The following is a 27,713-nucleotide window of genomic DNA, read 5'->3' as shown; positions in this document are numbered from 1 at the left end:
AGCTTATGATGTTTATTGAAATATTTCCTTTTGGTAAGGAAACTAATATCGTGTTCATTTTCTTAACAATAGTCCAACAATAAAGTGTTGCCTCAGCTATCTTATTCTTTATCCTGAAGAATCACATTCACTGTACATTACAGATGGCAGCATTATAGTTCAGATAGAATGAGATAGTAAGTATATGCATCTTGTCAATGTTACAATCTTTATTGTTAGTAGCCCAGCTGTTAAAGAAATGAAACAGCTCAAATTAAGTAGCAAGAGATAAGTCATGAAAATCAGGTGTCTGATCTTGGGGACTGCTTAGATACTGTGCACTCCGGAGTGTGCATACAAGTTCTGCAGAAGGAACTGGTAGAACGTGAGTTATCCCAGAGAAGTTTTTCATCAGCAGTGTAATGCAATACTGCTGCTAACAGACTGACTAAATGGGAGGTACGTTGTCAGGCTGCCAGGCAAGAGAACCAGACATATAAATGGACATAGGGCTCTCATTGACAATGCAGCAGTTTTGTAACAAGCCACTTTATTTTAACATTTCCAGGATAGAACATTGCTGTGGTTTTCATTTCTAATTAGGTAGTTCAGGCAAAGCAGTTCTGTGGTTCTCTGGAAACACGTATTTTGATCTTTGTTGGTAACATGTATTTTAAATAAAATGCACATTTACTTTCATGTATCTGCCTAGAAAATTTCTTCTCAGATATGCCTATTTAAATTACATGTAGTTACATATTTTAAAGTGTGATTCTTGCTAAGATCTTCAGGTTTAGTAAAAGCCCCGGGAATGCTCTGGTCTAAAATTGCTAATTTTAACTGATTTTTTTTTTCTGATTTTATTGAAAGCTACTGTCTACAATCCTGGCTTCTTTCTAAAATTAATTCAGAAATAATTTTATTGCTTACTGTGCAACAAAGTGCTTTTGATATGTAGCAAATCCTTACTGTTTCTATATAGTTATTGTGGCTGCCATACTTTAAAGTTAACCAAGGGCATTTGTTTAATCAGAAATAATGGATACAGGATCAGTTCTTAGCTTAGAACATGAGAGTTTGCTGAAAATAATTTTTTTATTATTATAATCACATTTATTTGGCTTTTTTATTTTCTCTTAGTTGATAGTTGTCTTCAGTATTGATCATCCATATGTCTGCTACAATTTCAAATCCTTTGAGCTATTGCCTTTGTGTGCATAGTCTTCCTATCCCCATTTTTCCTTGCTCTGAGAAGTTCTGTCATCCCTTCCTTTAGTCCTTCTCTCCCATAATGAGTTTTTTTTTCTTCATTAGTTGCATTTAATATCTAGAATTAATAAGGAAAGCAAGATGGAAAGATATGAAGGTCTGTGAGTACTCAGATTTGAGCTACAATAATGTTAGCAATCATAAATGGAAAGAGATGCCTAAGTTATTCATTGTTATACAAGTTCAGGTAATTGTGTTAGTTGTCTGAATATCGTCTAATCAAATTACAGTATTGTGCCTGTTATATAAATTCTGAAAGATGTCCATGCTGTCTCTGTGTTAGTGAGCCATGTCCATTTAGAGTACAAGCAACAGCAGAGGCACGAAGCAGATATAATTATGGTTCAATGACCATAAAGTATTCTTGCTTTTCACTGTTTCTGTATAATGCAGTTTAATTTTGGCCAAGTCTGCTTATATGTGAAATTCGTACGGTTATTCTGTATTCAAAACAAAACAAATACAAAGAAGTAAAATTCCTTTGCTACATTATTCCCGTTGAAAGAAAAGCTTGCTGATGGAGATGGATATGGGGCAGGGACAGAGTGAAGGCGAATGCTAAACCTGTGATATTCTCATCAACTTGCCTTGGCAAGCCAAGCTGAAGCATCAGGCAGACAGGCAGGTACATGTTGCAGCTCAACCATCAAGCTTGAGCACAGACTACAAATGCAGCTGGAAAAAATTAAATAGCAAAGGCCCGTTTATTAAGTAAATTCATTACATGTATACATACATGTATTTACTGCATGTAACTTTGCATGCATTTATAAGTTGTGTCCATTTGTTACATACAGCTGGTGATACTCACTACATATATTATACACAAGCTTGTGACAGGTTGCAAAGGCTTACTTTAGAGAAATTGCATTGTTTTTGCAGTAAAGGTTTTAAAGAGAGATCTATTGCAACAAATGGAAATTTATTAAATGTAATTATTGACTCCTACAAATAAATAATTTGTTTGGGAGAAATTAGAGGAAAATAACCCGAGCTTCTAAAATGTCATTTAAAACTATTTCTCAGTGCTGCCAGTGTAACTCCTAGCAAAAAATCGATTCTCAGTAATTACAAATTAAAATTGTGCTGCAAGTTTTAGAAGAGATTTGATACATCTCAGTGAAAGTCGAAACTACTGAACTAAGTTCATTTTTTCCGTAGAGATTATAAATGGAATCTGAAAAGACATTTTTGTAAAAACAATCAGTGAGAGGCAAACACCTGCTCCTTCTGTTGAGTGTTTATAAAATGATTTGTTTGCTGGTACCTGGCAAGTGTGATATATATTCAGTACCCACTAACTTTAAGGCAAAGGATGCTTGTCTATGCTCTAAAGCTTGCTTAGTCCTTTTTTTTAATGACATATCTAAAAAAATCCAGGAACATGTGATTGAGAAGGCTGTCTTGTACTGTGCAGTCTTCTGCTATTGCTTTATATTATGGCTGTTCTGGGTCTTTTTTGGTTTTTATTTTGTTTCATTTAGGATAGAAGAGAAAGGAGAGTTGGTGCTATTACTCACACTGGACTTTTTCTGAATATATCACTCTTCAAGCTGTTCAGACTCTTTCAGTTTTAAATCTAAATTTCTTCATGGCCGCTCTGTACATGTTTATTCTTTTTGCCAAGCTTGTCACCTACCTAAAAATAGTTCTTATGTGTCTCTCTGGCTCAGGTGTAAGTCAGCAGCAAGGCGAGAAATTGATACCATGGATACATTTGTTGATTCTGCTTGGTATTACCTGAGATACACTGACCCTCACAACACTGACAGGTAAGGTCCAGATGCAGGGCCATCTGGTGGGCAAGCCTACTTTACAGAGTAGAAGGGAAGAGAGGAGGAGGACAGAGGCCAGATTTGCTGGTGCTTCTAGCTTAACTGCTTTTGCAGAAGCCAGTTTAAACCTATGTGCTAACCTGATTTTGTGTCTGCTCTATGCCTGAGAGCTGCACAGGGTTGACTAGGAATTGCTCCAAAATTGTGGCATTTGGTTGTTCCCATGCCAGGAAATGCACAAGAGCAGTACATGTAGACAGCAGGAGCTACGAGGCAAGGGGCAGAGTTTGCATGAAAGGGCATTATAAGGCCGGGGCATAGTGGAAATGTTCAGCTGAGAAGCTAAAGATAGTTGTTAGTGAAGGATGCTGTCAGGAATGACAGCCTACCATGACTCTCTCTGAGATTGTGGTAATTTGCTTTGAGCATACCTTCCTTGGTAATATACTGAGTATTTTGATGTGTAGACAGATAGCACTTTTCCACTGGGAAGAGAAGGAATAGTATGATGTAACATCCAGCTGTGAAGAATTACACCTTAATTTCTTTTCTTCAGAGTTCCAGTAACTCTGGCTACTTCGTCATGCACAAACACAAAGTGAAGTGGTATCAGAGCAAGCTTCTGCTGTGTATTATTACTTTGACTAAATTAGTAATTAATAAAAAGAGATTTTTCATGGCTTGTGTGTTAGTGGATGTAGCATGAGGAGTATGGAAAGATAGATGTAGTTACTTAGCCATTTATCTGCATCGTAGTCTGCTTGTATTAGCACTACTGATAGTGCCTGGAGGTGTTGTCACACCAGCATTAAATCAGCCTGCAGAGACTGACTCAGCTGTCCAAAAGCATTTCACATGCACTGGCCAAATTAGATTGCCACCTACAGTCACTGGATGGCTGGCCATTACCATTTCTTGAATATTTTGAGAGCCATTCTGGAGGACAGTATGATGGCAGCAAATTTGAGGAATATTTTTCATGTCAGTCAGTTATTGCACAGATAAATGGAAAATGTCCAGGAAATGGCTTCTGTCATCCTGATAACTTATGGGAGATAATGAGCGTCATGTTGGTGAATGAGTCTGGTGGGATGTATTTTGTTTTTCTTATTGACATTTCCATTTTAGTATTCTCGATGTCTGTGTAAAGTGTCTTCATGTATATGGAGCACGCACGCTTTGAGAAGGTCACATCAAGAATGCCATTCAGGTGTCTGTTTCGGCTGCTTGATTTTATGTGAGATATGGGTAAAATACACAAGTATTTTTTCTTGCTCCCTTTTACAAAGAGGATTTAGTGGAACAGTACTACTATGTAGTCTAATTAAGATAAAAAGAGTTGCATTTTTGATATTGATACCACATATAAGGATATTTGGGGGTTGATTATTTATTTACTTATTGCCCTGAACAATGTCTGGGTGCATGCTACGTACCAAGTGATTTAAGTATAGCTGGGCCAGTTATTTTTTTATATTGGCAGCACACATCCAGGTAATCCGTCAGTTAAACTAAAGAAATCTGTGAACACTTCTGTTTCACATTAGTTATTTTCTAGTGACAGTGTGAATTCATTGTTAATAATATTATTTAAGTGACATGGATTGCTTTCTCGGTGACAATGTGAAATATTAAGAGGGACTTTTCCTGATGAAGATGAAAGAGTCATATGCAACATCCAGCTGTCAAAGTAACAGCTTAGTGTAGCTGAGTATGTTTTATATTGAAATAAAAGCATTTGTACGGATTTCTGTACTAGATCTCTACTTCCATTTTATGTATTTGTTAATTTCTGAGCTACATATACTTAAACCTTTATTTCTGTAAGTCATTTCATAAACCCAGAATTTGGGAGAATTACTCTGTTGATCTTGGAACACTGTGAAGAGTGGTAAGTTTTGACTTGTTCTACGAAAGACATGAATTTCACATCCATGATTTGCTTCTGGGCTGATCTGTGAGAAAAAAAGTGTTGCTATCACCAAAAAATAATACTAATAAAAAAAGTTACAGATGGAATAATTTAATAAGCTGACAAACAAATAAATTTGTTAGAATGGTGCTGTAAAGCATACATCAAAGAACATACATGCAAGTAGGAGCCCATTACAGCAGACGTACAAATATTTAACGAAACAGCAAGCAATGCTAAGAAATGATGCAGAGTGGCCTCAAATAATGTAGAAAATAGACTATAAAGTACCACCAACATTTACTGTAAATTCACAGAGCATCCTCCAGTTTGAGGGCGATGACCTATCTGACTCTTCAGAACGTTTTGCAGCACTATAAGCTGTTACATTGCCCTCTAATGGCAACAATGCAAACCTCCGATTAAAAAAAAACAACTGTTTTTAAGTGGGCATGTCTTTTGAGTCTTTCATGGTAGTATATTTTTATGTAAAACTTGGTATTGGTAAATAGTAAAAAATCTAAAAGCTAGACACAGGGTGTTTATGAAAAAAGTTCTATAGAGCAAACAAATATTTTCATCACTTTCTGAGGTGATGCGTGAAATCTCAGTTGAACATCTAAAATATATGAAAATAACATTTTTGTTGAGCTGTTTTTAAGTGGAGATTCATTTTTTTATCTATATGATTCAAAAAGCTTACCACTTCTTAAAAAAATTGAAAGATCTGATAGCAAAATTAAAGTTTTATTGTACATTTGTAGCTCTCATTAAATAGTCTTGCCCAGTCAAATATGATGAGCTACATTAGAAGAGCTGATCTTTCTTCTTCACATTGTATTTTTCCTTTTTTTTTTTTTTCAGGCCCTTTAATAGTGACTTGGCTAACTACTGGATGCCTGTGGATTTGTACATTGGAGGAAAGGAGCACGCAGTTATGCACTTATTCTATGCTAGGTTTTTCAGCCATTTTTGCCATGACCTGAAGATGACCAAACACAAGTAAGCCTTACATATTTCTATAAAAACCTTTCAGATTTCATTTGTCTAGCAGGAATGTTATTGAACATTGTTATGATAATGGAACGTATAGGTCTGAATTTTTCTGCTCATCAGTCTTGGCTAAATACTTGGTTTCTTACAGTCTGTTACATTTGCTGTATGTATGCATACATAGCATGTTTATTTACTACATGGATATTAACTGGCTCAGAGCAAGTGATAAAATGTTGCTGTAGATTTTCAGCCTGCAAAAGGTTACAAAAACAAGTAACTTCAGGCATTCTGAGTAATGCTGTTATTTCAAATTATTTTACTTCCTGCATACTAATACCGTTAATTCCAGCGGAACCATGTAGATGTATAAAACTAAGCACTCCTGTAATTCATTGCAGTTTTGGAGCTGAACAGTACAAAATGCGTCTTTTGGTAATCAAAAGCAACATATTTTTTTCTGCTGTTAATTTATTTTTATTCAATTACTTTCATTTAATAACTTTTAACTACTCTTGTTACTGATGCTGTTGTAGCCCAGTTCATTATCCCTTGTTTTGGTTAGGAGTAAAGCTTGAGGCAGGAAGGTGAGTCATTTGTTGTTCTATTCTTTGTTCTGTCAGGTTCCCAACTTGATGACCCAATTTCCACTGAAATTCTGCCCTTTTGTACCTTAAAATGCCATCCCAGCAATGCCTCTACTGAGAGGATGCTAGTGGCAGAACAGTGAAACATTCACCTGTATTCTGTCCTGTTCTCCCATCAGCAGAGATGTTTGAATACATTAAGTCAGAATGAGTGATCCCGTAACAATAACTGCTTAGTAATTTCTCAGCTGGCAACTCCTCTGCATTCATTCTTTATTCCCCAAACTTGATGTAAAACCTACATACGTGACATTGAACTCTCTTAAATGTAGTGGTTTTGCTACAATACTTGAATTTAAGTAGCCATACGCCAGAAAAGGATGGAGTAGGTAATGGGGCCAGTGGAATATTTCCCTGAGTTATTTCATAATCATTTGATGAAAAGAGGCGATTCTGTTTTCATTACTCATTCTTGCATGCAAAATAATTTACAGTGGAAGATGTATTTGAAATTGTGGATAATTTCTGTACCTGTGGTTCATCCTGTTGCCTCCAGCTTGCTTAGCTGCAGCAGGAAGACTGCTCCTTCCTTGACAAAATGGGCCCCTGAAAGCTGATCCTTTCTGTCATAGGCACTATTTCTTTTAGAAGAGAAATTCAGAGCTTTTTCTTGCAAGCAGTTTCAGGCTTGACAGTGCTACAAAATGCTTTACAATGCTGATCTGTCAGCCATCTAGTGGAGTTGTAACACAGCAGCAAAAAGAGTTCTGCTGGTCAAATTCTTCTACCTCCCTAACCAACATTAACTGTGGTGGCTGAAGTACTGTTACTGTAAACTGAGACCACAAGGAAGGGGAGATTTGCTTGCGAAGTAAGTGGTCCTCCACTCTGGTGTGCAAAAAAACTAAGAAGATTGGAAAGAGGACAGCTTGGCTGATAAGGTGCTTCTGAGTGACCTCAAGCACTAAAAAAAAAGCACACAGAGAGTGGAAGTGGGAACAGACTACCCCTGGAAGAAAGCAGAAGCATTGACTGGGTAGGCAGGGTGCAATTAGGATAAGCCAAAGCTCATCTAGAATTGAAACTCCTGAAGAAGGTGAAGGCAGTAAGAAGGACTTCAGCAGAAACATTGACAGGAACATCAAGGAAAATGTCGGCCTGATACAAAATCAGACAAATAGCCTAGAAATGAAGGATAATTATTGCCAAAGCTTTTGTTGTCAATGTCTGTGCTTAGTAGGAGAGTCTGGGGGAGAGGGATACTTCCCAAAGTAGGGTAGGATTGTGTTAGGGATCAGTTAAGGAAATCAGACACCTACAGGTTCATGGGACCAAATGGGATGCATCCGGGGGTGCTGAAGGAACTGGCCTTCACCATTGCGGGCTGCTCCCTATTGTACTCACTACACTCCCTGACAAAGAGCCCCTCCCCAGCTTTCCCGTAGTTTCCCCTTAGGTACTGGAAGGCCGCTATAAGGTCTCTCTGCAGCCTTCTCTTCTGCAGGCTGAACAACCCCAACTCCCTCAGCCTGTCTGCTCCAGCCCCCTGCTCATCTTTGTGGCCCTCCTCCAGACTCATTCTAATACTTTCATGGCATCCTCGTGGTCTGGCTGGGAAGACAGGCTCAAAGAGTCAGTGGTTCAAAGTCTGACTGGTAGTTATTTACAAGTGGTGTTCCTCAGGTGTCATTGCTGAGGCTAATTCTATTTAACATCTTCATCAACAATGCAGACAGTACAACAAAATGTGCCCTCCACAGGTTCTTTGATCACAGCACACTGGGAGTAGTGGTGACAGGAATCTCATGAAGTTCAGCAAAGACAAATGTAGAGTCCTGTACACAGAACAGACTACATATGGAAACAGCAGGGGCTGGGACAACTAGGTAAGAAGGTGCACTACAGAGACATGTTTTAGGGGTCCTAGAGAACACCATGTTGGATGTGAGTCAGCAGTAGGCATGGGAACATACTGCACTGGGTTAGCAAAAGCATGTCCTGCTCAGTGCTCAGGAAGTCACATCGTGTCCTCCTTTGAGGCCCCAGCTGTGAGGAACATTATCAAACAGAAGAGGATCCAGTGGTGAGGCACAAAGGTGATTGGGAACTAATACATGTGGCATACAAAGAGAGACTGAGGGAGCTGGGCATGTTCACCCTGGAGAAGAGGAGGCTGAGGAGGGAATCTAGTTGCAGTCTGCTGCTACTAAAGGAGGATTAAAAGGAAGACAGAACCAGACATGTCCAGAGAAATGAAAAGAGGTAACAGTTAGCATAGACAGAAAAAATGTGACAGTGAAGGAGGTCAGACACCGGAACGGATTGACTAGAGAGGTTGTAAGATCTCCATCGTTGAATATTTTAAAAACTCATCTGGATAGGCCCTGAGGAACCTATTCTAACTTTGAAGTTAGGTCTGCTGTGAGCAGAGAGTTGGACCAAATGACTTCCAAAGGTCCATTCCAACCTATGTGAATAATAGCTCTATTAATTTGGAATGTGTTTTGTTCACATTCTGCTGTGACAGAACAACAGCACTGTGCAGTGCAGACTGGCCTAAACACGGGAAATTTCAGAGAAGACTCTAACTTCAATGAAAAAAATGCACAAGAAGCACTGACTCTATCTAGTGACAGCAGCAGAGAAAATCAAAATTGCTTTCTGTAGGAGTAGTTTGAAAGACTGTAGAGAATCCCTTTGAGGTCACATAGAAACTCGAGAACTTGCACACATGGAGATGTGTTACAGCAATGCCCCTAGGACCTGTTGTTTGTACTGCTTGTACATGTGTTCAGAATGCAAGATGACTGTAACAAATTCCTCACCATGCATAAAATCGCTTGCTTGCTTTAGCTCTACACAAGTTAAAACATTAGGTGCTTTTAAGCCATGAAGTCAAATTAGGTTGTTTTGATATGGAAATTGCATCTCCTCTATAAATATTCCAACATTTTTAAAATAACGTTTTAGCATTTGTCAGAAGCCACTTTTGCGTAGTTAGGATTGCTCAAGGGCATATCTCAGAGATCCAAAAAGGGTGAAAGGGTGATCAGAAGCCATAAGCTTACTGTTAGCAAGCGTAAAGTCATGGTATTGAAGCCCACAGCTCTGAGGGAAAATATATATAAACTTATTAAGTGTATTAAAGCATTAAAAAACATTGCCCTCTTGTGCATGTTCAACTTTCCGTAGTAGCTCAGTTCTGTTCACTGATTAAACTACATGTAGGAAAATTCTGCTGTATCTGTAGGTACATAGTGTTACCTAGTATCCTGACAAATTTTTATGAGGTTCCCCCAGTAATCTATATTTTTCACTTTGATAGCTTTTCTTCATGAAAATCTTCATTGTTTGGCCTCTACCCTCTTTACTTTCATTGCTTTTTTCCTGATAGTCTTTAATTCTATATTAATGACAGTTAATATAGAATTAATATTGATTGATTAATGACAATTAATATAGAATTAACAATGAGGTTGCAATCAGAAGTTAAAAATTCCATAGTTCAGATTTGCAAAGCAATTTCCTTGCATACAATGCACATTATTACAATAGAGATATTATAGGCCATTCATTTACAGATGTCACACTTTCATATCAAACGCAATGTTTGTTGGCATCTAAAATTGTCCAGGTGTAAATGTAGTTTAAATATCCCCTGGAGACGGAGCATGATCTTATTTTTTTCTTAGTGCATTGAACTGGAAATGGTGAGAAGAGTTGCTCGTTTTCTCTAATAATGACAGGACAGCATAAATAGCACCCTCTGGGTACTGGTACATGTGACGAGAGATGAAGCTCAAATTGATGTTGTTTTGTTTTAGCAATCTGTAAGCTGCAGCAGTTCTGGATTTAATTCACAGACCAGTCAGCCCTCGCAGTTGTCACCACCACTGGGAGAGGGCCCATGTAGGCAGCTGGGACCAGCACCTACCTCGTCTATTCCAGCTTAATGCACCATGGTGTGTGTGTGTTAACACACTCAGTTACACCTGCTCAACCACAGTATTGCAGGTAAAAGTTGCACAGAATTTGGCTTTTCTCTAGGTGTTAGTAATCGGCTCTGTCTGATGAATAATTGTAAATGGAATCTAGCACATCTTCCCTGAAGGATTATAAAGCAATAAAAAAAAACTTTATTGTTTCCATTAAGTCAGCAGATAGGACTCTGATAGAAACCAAATGTGTTGAATAAGAAGGTGCTATTTTTACACAGCTGCATTACAGAATAAAATAAGGCATCTGTGACAGAAAAAGCTTATTCTATAAAGGAAGGGTGTTAGAGCTTCTCAAAGTTCATTAGGGACTTGATCACAAGTGTTGATTTTCATTAAAAGCACTCAGCTATTGACTGTGTACAGTCTGGCTGTTCAATATCGTTTGATCTTTCTTCTGCCTAAAATGATCTGCTCCTACCCCCCTAGACACTCATATTGTGGCCTTCTGCAGGATTGCCAGCTTGTTTCAGATGGATCTAACTGCACATTTCATGAGCTTCTGAACTCAGCTGCCATTGACTGACCAAGGTCTTGTCTCAGCTCTGGGGCACAGTATTGGGCTTTCTCAGCTTTCCTAAAGATGTGGGATGCAAACACATTCAGTAAGCTCCCTTGCTAGTGCTGTCCCTTCTTCTCAGTCCAGTATTTATCACTTTTGCAGACTCCACAGACCCAGCTGGGTCATTTGTAATTGGATTGAAAGTCCCACTACTTGCTTTACCCAGGGCAGCCAGAAGCCTGAGGACGTGGCACTGAGCAGGAGCACTTAGCTGTCACTCGTGCTTGCTCCTTCATCCCTTGTGTGCTCCTGTACAGAGAGATTGGTCTGTCACAGACCTGAACCTGTATAGGAAAATTTCTGAGGGGGAAAAGGTGGGTTACACGCTTCATGCCTAGTACGGGTAATCCTTGGAGATGCAAAACAGACTGCACAGGTGGGCACCCATTTGATGTGCAAGATGATCAAAAGCTGCATAAAAAGAAGGCCAAAGTGCCCATACTTCAGCATTGATGCAAACAGACATGACAGGCAGGTAAAGGCATATCCAGTTTCAGCATCCTTATAATTCAAAAGGTGACTGAGCCTCCAGAGAAACTCAAGCCACCTCTTCATTTATTGTGCTGGAAAGGTCTGGTCTGTCTGTCTACACACAGCTTAGTTTCAATTGCTTCCCAGCCATACTGCTCACGAGGTTTTTATGATGCCAGGCCACAGGCTGGTGTTGCAGTATTGAGATCAGAATTACCCCAAGTGCTGTGCTGTGGCATCTTTGCCGTTCCCTTCCATAGCCAGGAAGCACACCAGTTTCTTTGAAGGGGAAAGTTATAGTTGTACAGCCTTATTAGTGCATATCAGAGTGTCACTCTACATCTGACCATGCGATGGAGCCATTACAACACTGGCAAAGCCACTCTGCACATCAGGAGAAATTCATTACAGGGCTCAATTTGTTTCTGAGCCCTGTGTTTATTAGACAGGCTCTGTTTTTCTCGTTTTGGGCATTTCTCCATTCTCCTGCGGTCTCCCACTAGGAACATGTGGAGTTTTTTATTCCCCATACTTGGTAATGTATTTTGTATTGCATTTTTGTAGCCTCTGTCAGCATAAACAAAAATAGGAAATGCTCATTCCTGCATTCAGCTTTTAATAACTTGGCATATGATCTGAACTAACGCTTTGTCATTAAAAAATAAGTGTTCCCTGAAAAATCACTTCCAGTGGAGAATATTATCTGATTTTGATGTTCTGGCTACCTCATTAGCTTTATTTTAGTTAGCAACAAGTGTAGCTATTTTAATAATTGAGATCTTAAACAGACTGAAGTACTGAATGGTAGGAGAACAAAATGTTTTTGTTTTTCCTTGGTGGTGTAGTTTATTTAGTTTGTAGAAGAAACTGTCCTGGAAAGTTATCTCCTAAAGTATTTTTATACTTGCTTGTTGCTGATAGGATTGCAGGACTTTTATTCCCAATATTTGTCTTTTAATTAATTTTGATAATTTGAGATAATTTGAGATTTTTGGGCCCCTCGCTACAAGAAGGACATCGAGGTGCTTGAGCGGGTGCAGAGAAGGGCGACGAAGCTGGTGAGGGGCCTGGAGAACAAGTCCTACGAGGAGCGGCTGAGGGAGCTGGGCTTGTTCAGCCTGGAGAAGAGGAGGCTCAGGGGTGACCTTATGGCTCTTTTTAGGTACCTCAAGGGAGGCTGTAGCGAGGTGGGGGTTGGCCTGTTCTCCCACGTGCCTGGTGACAGGACGAGGGGGAATGGGCTTAAGTTGAGCCAGGGGAGTTTTAGGTTAGATGTTAGGAAGAACTTCTTCACTGAAAGGGTTGTTAGACATTGGAACAGGCTGCCCAGGGAAGTGGTGGAGTCACCATCCCTGGAAGTCTTCAAAAGACGTTTAGATGTAGAGCTTAGGGATATGGTTTAGTGGAGGGCTGTTAGCGTTAGGTCGGAGGTTGGACTCGATGACCTTGAGGTCTCTTCCAACCTAGAAATTCTGTGATTCTGTGATTCTGTGAGATTTGAGCTGATTATTGCCTCCTATTTTTAAAATACTTTTGTTTGTTTGTTTGTTTCCACTGTCCAAATTTGACTTCATTTTTCATCTCCCTAAGTTACTTTAACTCACTTATAAATATGATGATTTTTCAGGCAACCTGTGTTCAAACCTGACTTCAGAAAATATTTACACAGATCCTCTTACTTCATATCGTTGATAAAAGCAGGTAGCATGGTACAGACCAGTGCTGCTTGGTGACTGAATGGTACACCATGTGCCAGTACTTGCACAGTATTTGGAAGTATGCAAAATATGCAAGGAAGGAAACTCCTGTTCAAACATGAATATATTGAAGATAAAGTTTGAAGCCTGTTGCTTTCTCTCTCCTGATTTAAAGATTTTCTTTGAAATATCTCCTTGACTGATAGTCATCAAAAGTTTTAAGGAGTAGCATTTGGAAGGCATCTGCTTTAATACAGTAAAAACATGCACATTTATTGTATAATTTAATAATGATTTAAATATTTTATTGAATAAATTACTGTGCTTTAAATCATTAAGTAAATTTTCCTCATGATCAACGTGCTTATATTTCATAAGATTGTGAAATATGGAATTGACTCCACAAAAGTGAATAGTGTTTTGGACTGTGATTTTTGTAAATGTAAAACAGAAGCCTGTTTTTATTGTTTCTTCTTTAGATGGACAGATTTATTCTAGCTTTTTGAAAAATATGTAAATACAAGTGATACATCCTTTGTACACAAGTGTTTTGGTAGACACATGGGGCTTTGTTAGATGGAATTGTGGGGAATTGAGATAGCTTAATGCTGAGCACATGAGCGTTAGGAGTTACTGGCCAATACTGAGCAGGACAGATTAGTACATCCTCCAAAATGATGGTCACCAATGTCTTTGTATCTGAGGATCCCATGGGAAAACTCCCCCAAATCTGTACCCTTTGGATCTGGCTCCATACCTCTTTCCTGGCCACTAAAGTTCTTGGGGCTGCTTTTACAACTGCCTTACTTTCCTGACCAAAACCTCTAGAGATTACTTTTGTTGTCCTTTTTCCAGTGAAAACAATAATAGACATCTGACTCGGTGAATTAGAAATGTAAGATCCTCAAAAGAAGCAATAATGTATCTGTCAACCAGAAAAGTATTTACTTAGAGTTTTTTCTTGCTGAGTGCCCTACTGCCTTTAGCTTTGGTTGTTTTAAGGCTCATTTTATCTCTGCGATACACACATTGAGTGAGAACTTACGCTTCCGGATGTAAATTTTTTTTTAGAAAATTAAAGTTTTAATGTTCAAGATGCTAAAAATAAAAATTGATCCACTGAAGTGAACTTTCCAGCATTGCCATTTTCTCGTGTACTCTTTTTCTTACAGCTAGGTCTTCATGGTTAGTTCTGCAAAGAGGCAAGGCATGCAAATGCTTATGTTGGAGAAACTACCTTCTCAGTTTATAGAAAGAAATGTGCAGCGAGCATTTGATTTGTTCCAAAATACTGCATTTCTTAGAGAGAAGTTAGAACTAAATATTTCTAAAAAAGATAAGGGTTTTGTACTTGCCCACTTCTACAAATGGGGATTTAGCTTAGACTTGGTGAACTTCCACAGTTGGCCAAGGAACTTCTGTGTATTATCTGTATGCTAATTTGAGAAGTGGCATTGTAATAACTCAGCACTAAATCAGGATGCAAGAATGTGTACAGAATACAAATAAATACTTACACTTGTCAGCCCGGCACCATGAATAAATGCAGAAAGTGCTTTTTCTAAGGTGGCAACCATTAATGCACAGTCATCGTGAAATTCTTGTTTCATTAAATAACTGCCTGATTGGCTCAACATCTGAGGCTTAATCTAAAGTATGCTTTTAAAAGCTGTTTTCAACATAAACGTTTCTTTATCCTTCCATCCTTAGGGAGCCTTTCCATAAGCTTTTGGTTCAAGGTCTTATCAAGAATCAGACGTTCAGACTAACATCAACAGGCCAGTATTTGAAGAGAGAGGAGATTGATTTCACTGGTAAGAGAAAAAGCATGGGAAAACCAGCACAAGTGCATACAGAAAGTCAGGGACTACTTCAGTTAAAAGAAGACATACAGGACTCAGTGCTGGGAAAGTTTGGTGGAGAAAAATGAATCCTTGTAATATCACAAGCAGAGAGTGTCTTCTGTGAGTTTGGGATTCACATCCACTGCTGAATGTAGAGAGACCCTACTAATCTAGCAACTTTAATTGCAACCAAATACAGAAACAATGCTATGATATTATTTTAGCTCCAATGTAGTCCAAAAGACCAGAAGTCAGTTTTGTTAAGACAGTGCTCAGCAGCTTGCTGAATGGAGTTAGTAGTCCCCTCAGACAGATAACCTACAAAAACACTGGCAAAGTTAACACAGCTGGTGGTATATTTGGTAAATTTTACATGTGTAATGGGTATAGGAAAAAGTGCTATTTCTCACCTCTTCCCAGTGCCTTCACTGCATAAGCTGAATCAGCTGCCCTTGTCTGGGGAGCTGTAGGAGCAATAAGAGGGGCTTGGTCACATTTGCCTCCCTTAAGCACTTCCCTCATGCAGCCTTGTTTGCTCTGCTCTTCTCCTGAATACAAATCCCATAAGACCATTAAAAACAGACAAAAGAACCTGTTACGCTTACCATTATCTGGTATCCTATTTCTTCCATAAAAAACAACAGGTGGTTTTGCTTGGGTGCACCTTTATCAGTGTAAATGCCCCTTTCCATCCTTAAACTCATTCAACAGAAGGCAGGTTATTGCCAAGATAACAATTGGAGTTATAAACCTGGGTCCATAAAAGCTAACAGCAGCTCAAAATTGTACCAAATTGGTATACCTATCTAGGAAGTTTTAAATGGTATGGTTATAACAGTGCTTAAATCTCAGAGGCTGTCAAGCACGTAGGATGAGTGCCAAAATACAGCTTCCAAATGGTAGAAGGACACTTTCTGTCATGAGGCAATGGAAGTATTTGGATGTTACCTGCATTAAAATATGAAAGTAGAAAAAAATGGAGAGGGAAAAGGGTTATTACTTTTACAATTATTTCCCCTCACCCCCAAACAAACAACAAAAGAAATAGAAATAGTTGTTTCTTAATGCTTAATTCTTAATTCTTAGATAACCAAATCAATGGTTGTTACAGGTGAGCAAAATTTGTTTTAATATTTTGTGTATGTCTTAATATTTAGGCACCGAACCAGTTCACCTAAAAACTGGTGAGAAACTCCAAATCACTTGGGAAAAAATGAGCAAATCTAAGCACAACGGAATAGATCCTGAAGAATTAGTGAAAGAATATGGCATTGACACCATACGTCTTTACATTCTGTTTGCTGCTCCTCCAGATCAAGACATTTTGTGGGATGCTAAAAGTAAGTCAAATTCTGTTGTTTTTTTCCTGGTGTGGTACATTTTAAGCGCAAAATTAAAACAGTTCTTGTTGCCCAAGTGTTTTGAACAGTTGAATAAAAAAGATACAATTTTAATGTTTCTTTTAAAAGAGAAGTCACAAAACTATGACAGAGAGGCAGACTTGCAAGATTACCGCAAGCAGTTTACCTCTTTAAAGTTAAAAAAAAAATATGTCTGAAAAGCATGTCTCAAATGATACTTTACTCTGAAATAGTAAGAGTGCAAACTTGGATCTTATTTTCTGTCTCTTTTTTTTTTTTTAAATTATCTACAAATGATTGATTGAAATTGATTATTTTAAGATTATTTTCTTCATTATAAGATAAAACTTGACAATTTTTACAATTGATGTAAGATTGTTTGCAGTACAGTAACCTTGCAAGCCAATTGTGTTAACAAAATAATGTTTAAATTGAAGAAATCAATCAAGTAAACAGAAAATTGTCCTATTAGGTGGATATTGACTTATTAGGAGAATATTAATCACCACTTCTCATTTGCCATGATCCTCCTTACTGGATTTATTTTGATAGTCTTTCGAGGATTGCCCTCCAAACTTTATTCCTTGTCTTCACTTGTGGAAATGAGGGCAAGATCCCATGTCATTCTTTCCCCGGTGTGGGCAAGTAATTGTCTAGAGTATGCAAGACCAAATGTGGCCAAATTTACCCAGTAGCTTATTACACCATTACTACAGTGTTAGATAATACCAAGCCAGAGTGTTTAGATGATCTACAAGCTTCCGGTATGAACAGGAGATGGAAAGTTTGGGAAGAGCATTGTGTTCTGCGTCCCACCTAGGAGAGTTCATGCGGATCGTGCAGACATAGTCAATCAGGCTGTATTTTGCTGTTCCAGATGTGCAGGAAGTCTTTCATCTAGTGCAATCGGACACATAATTGGTCTGTGTTAGTCACTCACATGTGTTTTACTTCTTCCACTTTTAGTAGTAGCCCTGGTGGTCTTTTCAATTGCAGTTGCTGGATCAGAATTGGAAGCCCTTATCAGCTGGAACATCTTACGCTATATTGCTACTGTGCAGTGCAGTGTGATGTGGTGATGTGCAGTCTAGTAGAAACCTGATGCATCTGGAACAGAGAGCTAAAGCCATATGAGTGCCACACCTCAAGCCATACCGTTATTAATGGCTCTGTGCCACAACACATGGGGTAGCTCGTAGCAACAAAAGTATATGTAATTTTTAAGATCAGATTTTAGAAAAAATCTCAATTACTAAGAAAATGTGTTTGTGTATGTATATGTATATATATATATACACATATGTATTCTTCCAAGAGATTGAAAAAAGAGAGCATGCAGAATTGTTTTCTTGAGTCTTCAAAACACAAGGTGAACACTCTAACATTGACATAACTATATTTAATAGATTTAGCAAATATTTTTGCTATATATATGTTTTAAATCATTACAGAAAATACATCTGTTTTTTATTATTGATTTCTTTCCATTAAGGCAACACAGCATTATTTTTAAAGTGCATTTTTAATTATATTGACATTTTTCATGTAAAACATAGTGTTTTGTTTCAGAATGTTAAACACTAGCATGCAGGTTCCTTTTTGCTTTTCTTTAAAGTTTCGGCTTCATCCATTGTAACTGAGATCTGTTTGTTTCTGCAACCTTTCATTAATCTCAGATGATGCTGTACTGGGTGTTCAGAGATGGCAGACTCGTGTCTGGACGCTTGTAACCAAACTTATTGAAGCAAGGACTTCAGGAACCATGCCCAATCCTGAGCTTCTGAATAAAAAAGAGAAGGCTGAAGCCAGAAAGATCTGGGAACAGAAGAATCTGGTAATTTCTGAGGTAAAAAAAAAAGCACTTACATAGTTTGTAAATGACTAAATAAGTTATTGCTTTTGTAAAAACTATGCCTTGCTTAGAGATCCAAAAGTTGTCCCACAGATGAGTAGATCATAAAGTAATTTTTAAGTAAAATATTCTCTCTATAAGTAATTTTATTAATCTACAGATTTCATAGGACAAAACTTTTCTATAAAGTAGTAACATTTGTATTGGTAAAATTTATCTCCTGTGTGCCTTATTTAAAGGCTGAAGTGTTATGGCATTAAAATGTTGTGAACCTGGGTTTGGAATACCTCCATTTCCAGTAGCACAGCTGTAGGTGAGTTAGTTATGCAGATTACCCCTCACAAGAGTTTTTGATCTGTTTGCTTCACACCTCATTATTATGCCTGCTGTTTCATAGAGATGAAAAAAAAAAAGTTGTTGGAGAAATATATTAGCATATTCTTAAAAAATATTGAAATAATTGTTCAGTTTTTCTTATGTGTTAAGTCTCACGCTGTGTTTAGTGTCAATTCAATTATGCAAGACTTGGAAGGAGATCTAAATACTTGTAAAATTAGCCTAAGACTTTTTTCTATGCTTAAAACTTTACCTGATTTAAATCCTGTGGCCAGGGACCTTCCAGGTCTTTTGACAGTCATTAGAGTTATAATCTTATAATCTTACAATAATTATAATCTATGTACACTCTTTCACCAGCATAACTGAGTTTACACACATGAAGGCCTCCTTTAGGAACAAAAGGAAGATATTTTATTAAAGGAAATAGGGTGTGCTCACTAATACACAGTCCTAATTGGTGGTGATTAAAGCTTTTAAAGTCTTGAAACAGATGGAAAGCTAGTCAACTGAATTTTTTATATGATTATTATTTTCACACACACATGTGGTTTGTTTGCATGCCAAAGTGATTTCCATGTAAAAGGTAATATTCCATGTTTGAGAACTTCAATTAATTAGTGACAGCACTTTTCTTTTAATACAAGGTAACAGAGTACTTCACAAAGGATCATTTGTTCAATGCAGCTATTTCTCGACTGATGAGCCTCTCTAACATACTCCATGTAAGTATGCAGAATGAACAAAGGCAATTTGCTGTCAGTCGTGGTTCCGGTAAGTCTTTATACAAAGCAAGAGCTGCCTAATCAATAGTGTTCCAAAAGTCACTTACTGTCATTACTGACTCAAGAGTCTTGTGTACAGTAGATTGAATTATTCAGATTAAAAGATGCATGTTCTAATATCACTGTATTCCTTGAATATACTATGTTTTGTAGGAAGAGTGTGAAAGTCTTAGAGGCACTAGGTTCTGTTGTTTACCTCTGTGTCCTCTATTTCAAAAGGATGCGTTTTGTTTTGTTCTGTTCTTTGTTCTGTTCTGTTTTGAAACAAGTTGCATATGTAGCTACATATAGTAGCTCTGAGCTGTGCTGTCCAGCCAGTTCTTAATCCACCTCACTGTCTACTCATCCATCCCACGCTTCCTTAGCTTGCCTATGAAAGTGCTATGGGAGACAGTGTCTAAAAGCCTTGCTGAAGTCATCCACTGCTCTCTCCTCATCCACCCAGCTAGTCATTCCACCATATAAGGTTACCAAGTTGGTCAAGCATGATTTCTCCTTGGTGAACCCATGCTGACTACTCCTGACCACCTTCTTCTCCTCCACATCCTCCAGAGAGCTAAATATTTGAACACTGATATATTTTGTGACTAAAGAAGTCACCTTTCAAGAACAAATTTCCTTATAGCTTATTGACACTTCCTCTTTTGAGTCTTATTTGAAAGGAGGAAGTGGGGAGTTGGGTGGAACTAAATATAGAAAAGAGGTAGTAGTTACTAAAACTTATCAAATCTAGTTTGCATTGACCTCATTGGTATCAGTGATAAGAATTTGCCATCTGAAAGCTCTTCTGTGGTCTGTGTCAAACAAATCACTGGTTTTGGACAATTTTCCAGTAGGCAGGAACTGGTGATTATCACACCCACAAAATAATTCTCATAAGCTGACAAGTGTTGACATTCTTCCATGCTGTTTCATTAGGGAGATGAATCACAAAATAAATGCAGAATCTGAACTTAGCATGGGATGTAATCATACTGAGGCAAAGCAGAGGCAAAGAAAGAAGAAGTTTATCCAGCTGCTTTTAGTGCTCTTCTTTTCTCTTAGGATACAACAAGCAGAGGAATTAAGGCTAAATTTCTGCCAGTCTGGCACATTTGCAAGAAATGGAAAATTATCATTACTAGGGCAAGCTAAACAGTTTACTAAAGCAATCTGAACATCAAACCATAGAAGGCTATGTTGCACTTATCACCCCCAGAACTCCCTTCAGCTCTAAAACATCACTTGGACACTAAATTCAGCTTTACTTAAACAACTCTAGGATCCTGTGCAACTGAACCTTATTCCAGGAAAAATCATGCTGCATTCATCACAAATTGACGTTCTTGTGCAAGAAGTTTACCTCTTTAGGTAGCTCTGATTTTATCTAGGCTTGTACTTACCGAAGTGGTAGCATTCAAAATACTATTCAGGGCCACAGGTGTCTACACAGGTATGTGTTCAGTCTCCTGTACCAGAGTAGATCCCCAGGGATCTGCATCAGCCTCTTTAGGAGTAGATTTCCAGCTTGTCCTTTTTTCTATAAATGTCAGAGAGCACTTTGTGACCACGAGATGCAATTTCAATTCACCAGAAATTTTTGTAAGTTCCTAATTTATTATGAAATTATACTGTCCTGAGCATAGAAGTTGATTTTAGGTTTTGTTATATAGAATAGTTCATTTGGAAGGGACCTTCAAAGACATTAAAGTCCAACTGCCTGACCTCTTCTGGGCTAACCAGAAGTTAAAGCGTGTTGCTGAGGGCATTATCCAAATGTCTCTTGAACACAGACAGGTGTGGGGCATCAACCACCTTACTAGGAAGTAACAAACACTGTTCCAGTGTTTGACCACTCACGTTAAAGTCGTTTTCCTCATGTCTAGTCTGAACCTCCCCTGGTGCAGCATTGTGCTGTTCCTGCGTATCCTGTCATCGGTGACCGGGGAGAAGAGACCAGCACCTGCCTCTGTGCTTCCACTCCTCAGGAAGCTGTAGAGAGCCATGAGGTCGCTTCTTGGCCTCCTTTTCTACAGGCTAGACAACCAAAGTTTCAACAGCGTATGTCACAGAGGCAAAGTTTTCATTTCCACTGTTTTTAAGATGTCGTAAGGAATTATTCATGCATGTACTTTTCAATTAAACTATTCTCCTTCCCACCCCAAAATATTCATATTCACAATTTATTTTCTTTTCTTTCTTTTTTTTGTTTGTTTGTTTTTTCACTTAGCAAGCTCCTCGAGCTCTTATTCTTCACAGTGCAGAATATGAAGATGCTCTGGCTACACTCTGCATTATGATTGCACCTATGGCTCCACACATTGCATCAGAGATGTGGAAAGGTATTTATAGAAATACACTTTTTATTGATGTAGCAGGGCAAAAAAAAAGCAAAAAGCTTGCAGAAAGATCTTTAAATCATGTGTTACTTGTCTCTCTTTTCTGCATCTATCCTGTCACCTTTTGTCATAATTCCTAAACAAACCTAAAACTTGTTGTTTCTTTTCCTTTGCATACAAGACTAAACAGAGAAAGGGAGAAGGGGGAAAAATTCAAGACAGAGCCTGCATGAGGAAGGAATTAATGTGTCAGTTGCTAGCTGCCTCTGCATATGGAAGGCAATATTAAAAGCTGAACATAATTACAGAGAGAGCTCTTTTTAAAAGAGCCTTCGGACTAGAAATACCTTCTTTCAGGAATTCAAGCAAAGAGTACCATGTCAGAGGACTGCATACTAAAAAGGCTAAAAGAGAGTTAAATATAAATCATATTCTTGTTATTGCAGAGACTCTCCAGAGACTGAGGAATGCTATATGTTAAATTAACCTCTTGTGGGAAGTGGGAATGGAAAATCTATTTTTTAAGGTTATTACAGTTGTAAACCTTTAGATCTGAATCCCGAGTGGGCTAAGTTGCATGGTGTTACTAGAGTTAAAACCTGTGAAAATAGGGATATACATGCCAGAGTTCAACAGTTACTTTTAAGGTTTCCTAAAAGATGCCCCAACGTGTATGTGGGAAGATAGGAATATATTCTGCATTAAGGCTGGCCACAAATTGGCATGTGGTTTTGGACCTAACGTTAGCTTTTGGATGCTGTTTTAACAGCTTTATGTTCAACAGTTATCCTAGAACTTTATGCGTTCGAGTGTTTACAGTGCAGTGCTACTAAATGGCTTCTGTTTCAGAGCTGTATGTGACAGTGCGATATTATTAACTGCCAAAGAAAGGCTACTTTTGTTCATAGCAGTAACATAGGGGCACAGACTGGAAACAGCAAGACATATTGCAGAAGGTTTTGTTGTTTGTTTTTTTTTTCTGTTTTAATTCCCAATATTTTTAAGATGTCTTTATTCTAAGCAATTAAGCTTTGATTAACAGTGGCAATAGACACGATCCATTTGGAGAAAGCTGCTTTTAGTCAGTATTCTCTTACAACATGAAGTTCCATCTAACTAAAATTATATTTAAATGGAAGTAGTAGCTCTAATTTTGTTTTCCACATTGGTTTAGGTGAAGTCGGAAGTGGTCTGGTTTTATTATTTAAACATGCAGTGCCTTGTGAACTGTGAAATTCAAACGCATGTTAGGAAGTAGAGAATAGTCAAAAATGTTTCATAAAATGACAGAGGTAATGAGGGTGTCTTAATTTACGTAATTTGTCAAATGTAAAGCGTAGTCTTGTGACATTTTGATTGTTACAGTAGGAACTCTTTAATTTTTACTAAAATCATTGAGGAATGAGAATGCTAAACACTTTCTGGATATCTCTGAAGTAAAAATGAAAAGGAAGCACAATAAAATTGGGATGTTATTATCCTTAACTCCTGCCTGCATTTAAAAATGCAGTTTTGTTTGTGTGACCCATTATAATTCAATACAACTGGCAAACAAACAATTTTTGTGGTGATTATTGCCTGAAGAATTTTATGACTGAACATGGAAAATACAATCTCTTTTAGCAGCGTGATCATTACATTATAACAAAATTATTAAACGATTTTATCAGGAGAATTTATGTACATTTACTGCTGTGTGGTAAGAAGACAATATTATGGAGAAATAACCAGTATCTAGCATTTTGGTCCTGGGGTTTGGACTTCTGGTAGAAAATGTCCAACATGTTCATGTTCTGAATTGCACTCTGGTTCTGCTAAGTCTTACTGTTCATCCGATGTAGCCAATTTCTTAAACTTTATTGTGCACGAGTGATGATGTTCTGTTATTTTAATAACTCCAGTATAAAAAAATAAGCTTTCTAAATACTGAGTTTTCTGTGTGCATCAGTTCTCCATACACACTCAGAGAAAGTCATTCTTTTTGTGCCTTGTCTTTGCACTAAAAGGTAGGGATAGTGCTGCTTCCTTTCTTGTAAACTATACAGGAAAAAGGACTTTGTGTATAATTAGCTCTATAAATAGCACTTCGAACAGTGGACCCACATACTTTGATTGAAGTCTCTGTCTGCTCTTGTAATGCCAATAATAAACAACACATAAGCAATGTATTTATAATTAAATACTGACATTTCATTCTGAAGTAACTCATACACAGCCCTCACATAGTGTTTTGTTTAGTGATGAAAAACAAGGAAGATTTTTTCTTTCTACAGGGAAAAATGAAATTGGGAAATTTGGAAGCCCTGCAGCTAATACGAAACAGATAATTTGGCAGTTGAATAGGATCACTGATCAGAATAGTGACTTGTTATGTTAGCTCTGAACCACATTACACTTCCTTGTGTATTTAAGCTTTTTTGAAGAGAAAGGATCTTGCTTTTGTGTTGTTGTTTTTCATTAGAAAGTGTTTATTATATAACAAGATGTCTAATGCTAATTTTGCTACAGCCTTAGAAGAAAAGAGCGTTCCCAGTAATTTTGAATGTTTGCATTGTTCTTCACAGGATAAATAGGACTTCTGCTGTTGTACTGTACTCTCTTCTTTCATGCTTTTCTGATCACTGGTTATGGACAGGAAGCATTTAAGAAGAAATTACAATAGAATTTAAAATTAAATTTGAAATTATGACAACCTACAAGATAACCCTGACTTAGTGTATTCTATTATATTCTGCCAAAGATTTGGAAAAAATAATTAAACCCAAGGACTACTGGGTTCAATTATTTTGGCTAGTGACCCAGTAGTGACTACTGGGTCACTGGAACAGGCTCCCCAGGGAAGCAGTCACTGCACCAAGCCTTTTGGAGTTTAAGTAGTGTTTGGAGTGTGCACTTAGTCACATGGTCTGAATTTTTGGGTAGACCTGTGTGGTGCCAGGAGTTGGACTCGATGATCCTTATGGGTCCCTTCCAACTCGGGATATTCTGATTCTATGACTATAGAACTTTCTGGCTAAGCACACAGAATGAGACTTCATAAAGGTAATAAAGTCACTTCTGGCAATGGCAAGCTCTTCTGCAGGTGCAAATAGTTTTGTTTTGTTTTGCTTCAGTTCATATGACAGGTGTGCTGGAAATTGAAAAAAAACAACTTTTTTTCCATTCTAGAATTGGAATTATAAACTAGGCACAAGAGGCTATCATATAAGTATTAAAATCTTGAAAGATATGATGACCAAAAATATCCTGATATGTATATACTGATGGTTGTATTCCATAATTATATAACATATAATTTCAAGTATCTAACAGATTTTCTTAAAAACTTGTATCCTGAATGCATTTATATTAAATAGCAAAACATGCATTTTTCATTTTTATTGATATCCATTTCAATATAAAATCTACTTGACACAGTAAAAAAGTTCTTTAAATACAGCTGGGTGTAACTGCACATCACTCCACAATTATTGCCAACCAGTGAAAATATTAGGAAAATTAAAAAGGTAATTTTAAGGTGATAATTAAAGATACTTTGCTTGACATTTTAAATAATGACTCATCAGCATCAACAATCTACATCATTTTGATTGAAATAATGTTATCCTACTTTGTAGGAGTTGCATTAGAGTTCATTTGAAATTTTAGCTTTTTATTCCACTGTGTTTTCTTTGTTAGCTTGTTGATGAACTTTGCAAACTTAGAACTTCAGTTTGGTATCCCAAGGGTGCTTCTCATATAATGTTCAGGTTTTAAATACAATTAAGGTAAGATGAGGTAGATTCAAGATACAGCAATTTTTGTTCTTCTGCAGCTGAAAAATTCTTCTCCCATGGGGTTCAGTTTATATGTGGCCACCTTGTTTTCATGCATCAGGTTGCGTGAAGTCTTGTCTCTTTTGTGAGCTGTTTGAAGAGCGTACTTCAGGGTTGGCAGTAAATATTTCCAGTGTGAGCAAAGGGAAAAACTGCTTGAATGCTGTTTCATAAGTGCCTCACCTTTCAGCAGCTGAACAATTGTAACTGAGTGCTTTGATATTTTGTCCATGAAGTAGTTCTTTTTGCTGCTTAGAGGAGGAACAGTGTTCAGTATTTTGGTGTGTCAGCCTAATGGTCTTAATTGTGCAGCGTGTACACTGTTTTATAGCTTACTAACATAAAAAGCTACTGTAGCCCCTCAGTGTGGGAAGAGTTCATCCGGCTGATATCTTGGCAGTTTATGAACACTAACAGGATGAGGAAATCTGTTTCCTTCCTGAAACCTTGTATCTGAGGAATATACAGACACCATTTGAGATGTATTTTTTTTTGTTTGTTTGTAGTAGTACAGTGTTTTGCTGTCCAGGCAAGGATATGAAACAGCCTATTGTGAGTTGTTAAACTTTTATTAGAGATGGCACATGAAAGATATATACTGATGATAAACACATCTTCAGATATGTTGAAATGAAACATAATTATTGGAATCTGTAACATTAGGATTGTCTTAACAACATTAAAACTGTCCTTGCAGTAGCTCTACTGCAAGTATTCCTGTGTCTTGATTCAGTCCTTTCTCAACAAGGCTTTTCTTAAGAATGTATTGCAAGCTAAGTGATGTTGCAGATTTTCATAGAAAAACTGAATGCAGAAGTCCCCCAAAGCAGCCTGCACAAACCCAAGAAGAAGCCCAGTTTGGAATTAGAAATTGTTTTTACCTCCAAGAGTAATCACAGAATCACAGAATCACAGAATTTCTAGGTTGGAAGAGACCTCAAGATCATTGAGTCCAACCTCTGACCTAACGCTAGCAGTCCCCACTAAACCATATCCCTAAGCTCTACATCTAAACGTCTTTAGAAGACTTCCAGGGATGGTGACTCCACCACTTCCCTGGGCAGCCTGTTCCAGTGCCTCACAACCCTTTCAGTGAAGAAGTTCTTCCTAACATCTAACCTAAAACTCCCCTGGCTCAACTTAAGCCCATTCCCCCTCGTCCTGTCACCAGGCACGTGGGAGAACAGGCCAACCCCCACCTCGCTACAGCCTCCCTTGAGGTACCTAAAAAGAGCGATAAGGTCACCCCTGAGCCTCCTCTTCTCCAGGCTGAACAAGCCCAGCTCCCTCAGCCACTCCTCGTAGGACTTGTTCTCCAGGCCCCTCACCAGCTTCGTCGCCCTTCTCTGCACCCGCTCAAGCACCTCCATGTCCTTCTTGTAGCGAGGGGCCCAAAACTGAACACAGTACTCGAGGTGCGGCCTCACCAGAGCTGAGTACAGGGGGACGATCACCTCCCTAGCCCTGCTGGTCACACTGTTCCTGATACAAGCCAGGATGCCGTTGGCCTTCTTGGCCACCTGAGCACACTGCTGGCTCATATTCAGCTGACTATCCACCATCACTCCCAGGTCCTTCTCTGCCTGGCAGCTCTCCAACCATTCCTCTCCCAGCCTGTAGCTCTGCTTGGGGTTATTGCGCCCCAGGTGCAGGACCCGGCACTTGGCCTTGTTGAACTTCATGCAGTTGACCTCAGCCCATCGGTGCAGCCTATCCAGATCCTCCTGCAGAGCTTTCCTACCCTCAAGCAGATCGACACACGCACCTGACTTGGTGTCATCTGCGAACTCACTGAGGGTGCACTCGATGCCCTCGTCCAGATCATCAGTGAAGATATTAAAGAGGACCGGCCCCAGCACCGAGCCCTGGGGGACGCCACTAGTGACTGGCCTCCAGCTGGACTTGGCTCCATTCACCACGACTCTTTGGGCCCGGCTATCAGCCAGTTTCTAACCCAATGAAGTGTGCGCCAGTCCAAGCCAAGAGCAGCCGGTTTCTTGAGGAGAATGCTGTGGGAAACGGTGTCAAAAGCCTTGCTGAAGTCAAGGTAGACCACATCCACATCCAGAGCCACAATCCAAAGTGTAGGATAAGTCCATACTGGTGGACAAAGGCAGGTGATTTTCAGGAGGTTAAAAAGATTCATGGGAAGTTTGTTGAAT

The 27,713-nt window shown here is 38.4% G+C and overlaps 1 protein-coding gene across 1 annotated transcript in view; it reads left to right on the top strand.

Moving 5' to 3' along the window:
- LARS2 (leucyl-tRNA synthetase 2, mitochondrial) overlaps nucleotides 1-27,713 on the top strand; it is a 101,916-nt gene that overhangs the window by 64,527 nt on the left and 9,676 nt on the right. Inside the window, exons 13-19 of the mRNA XM_084282791.1 lie at nucleotides 2,922-3,020; nucleotides 5,800-5,937; nucleotides 14,951-15,054; nucleotides 16,242-16,424; nucleotides 18,122-18,291; nucleotides 19,281-19,358; nucleotides 21,628-21,739. Of these exons, the coding sequence (XP_084138917.1) occupies nucleotides 2,922-3,020; nucleotides 5,800-5,937; nucleotides 14,951-15,054; nucleotides 16,242-16,424; nucleotides 18,122-18,291; nucleotides 19,281-19,358; nucleotides 21,628-21,739 (884 nt within the window). The remainder of the gene's footprint in view (nucleotides 1-2,921; nucleotides 3,021-5,799; nucleotides 5,938-14,950; nucleotides 15,055-16,241; nucleotides 16,425-18,121; nucleotides 18,292-19,280; nucleotides 19,359-21,627; nucleotides 21,740-27,713) is intronic.

The sequence above is a fragment of the Netta rufina genome (assembly GCF_964035555.1).
Source record: "Netta rufina genome assembly, chromosome: 2".
NCBI classification, from domain to species: domain Eukaryota; kingdom Metazoa; phylum Chordata; class Aves; order Anseriformes; family Anatidae; genus Netta; species Netta rufina.
This window is presented reverse-complemented; position numbering and strand designations above follow the sequence as displayed.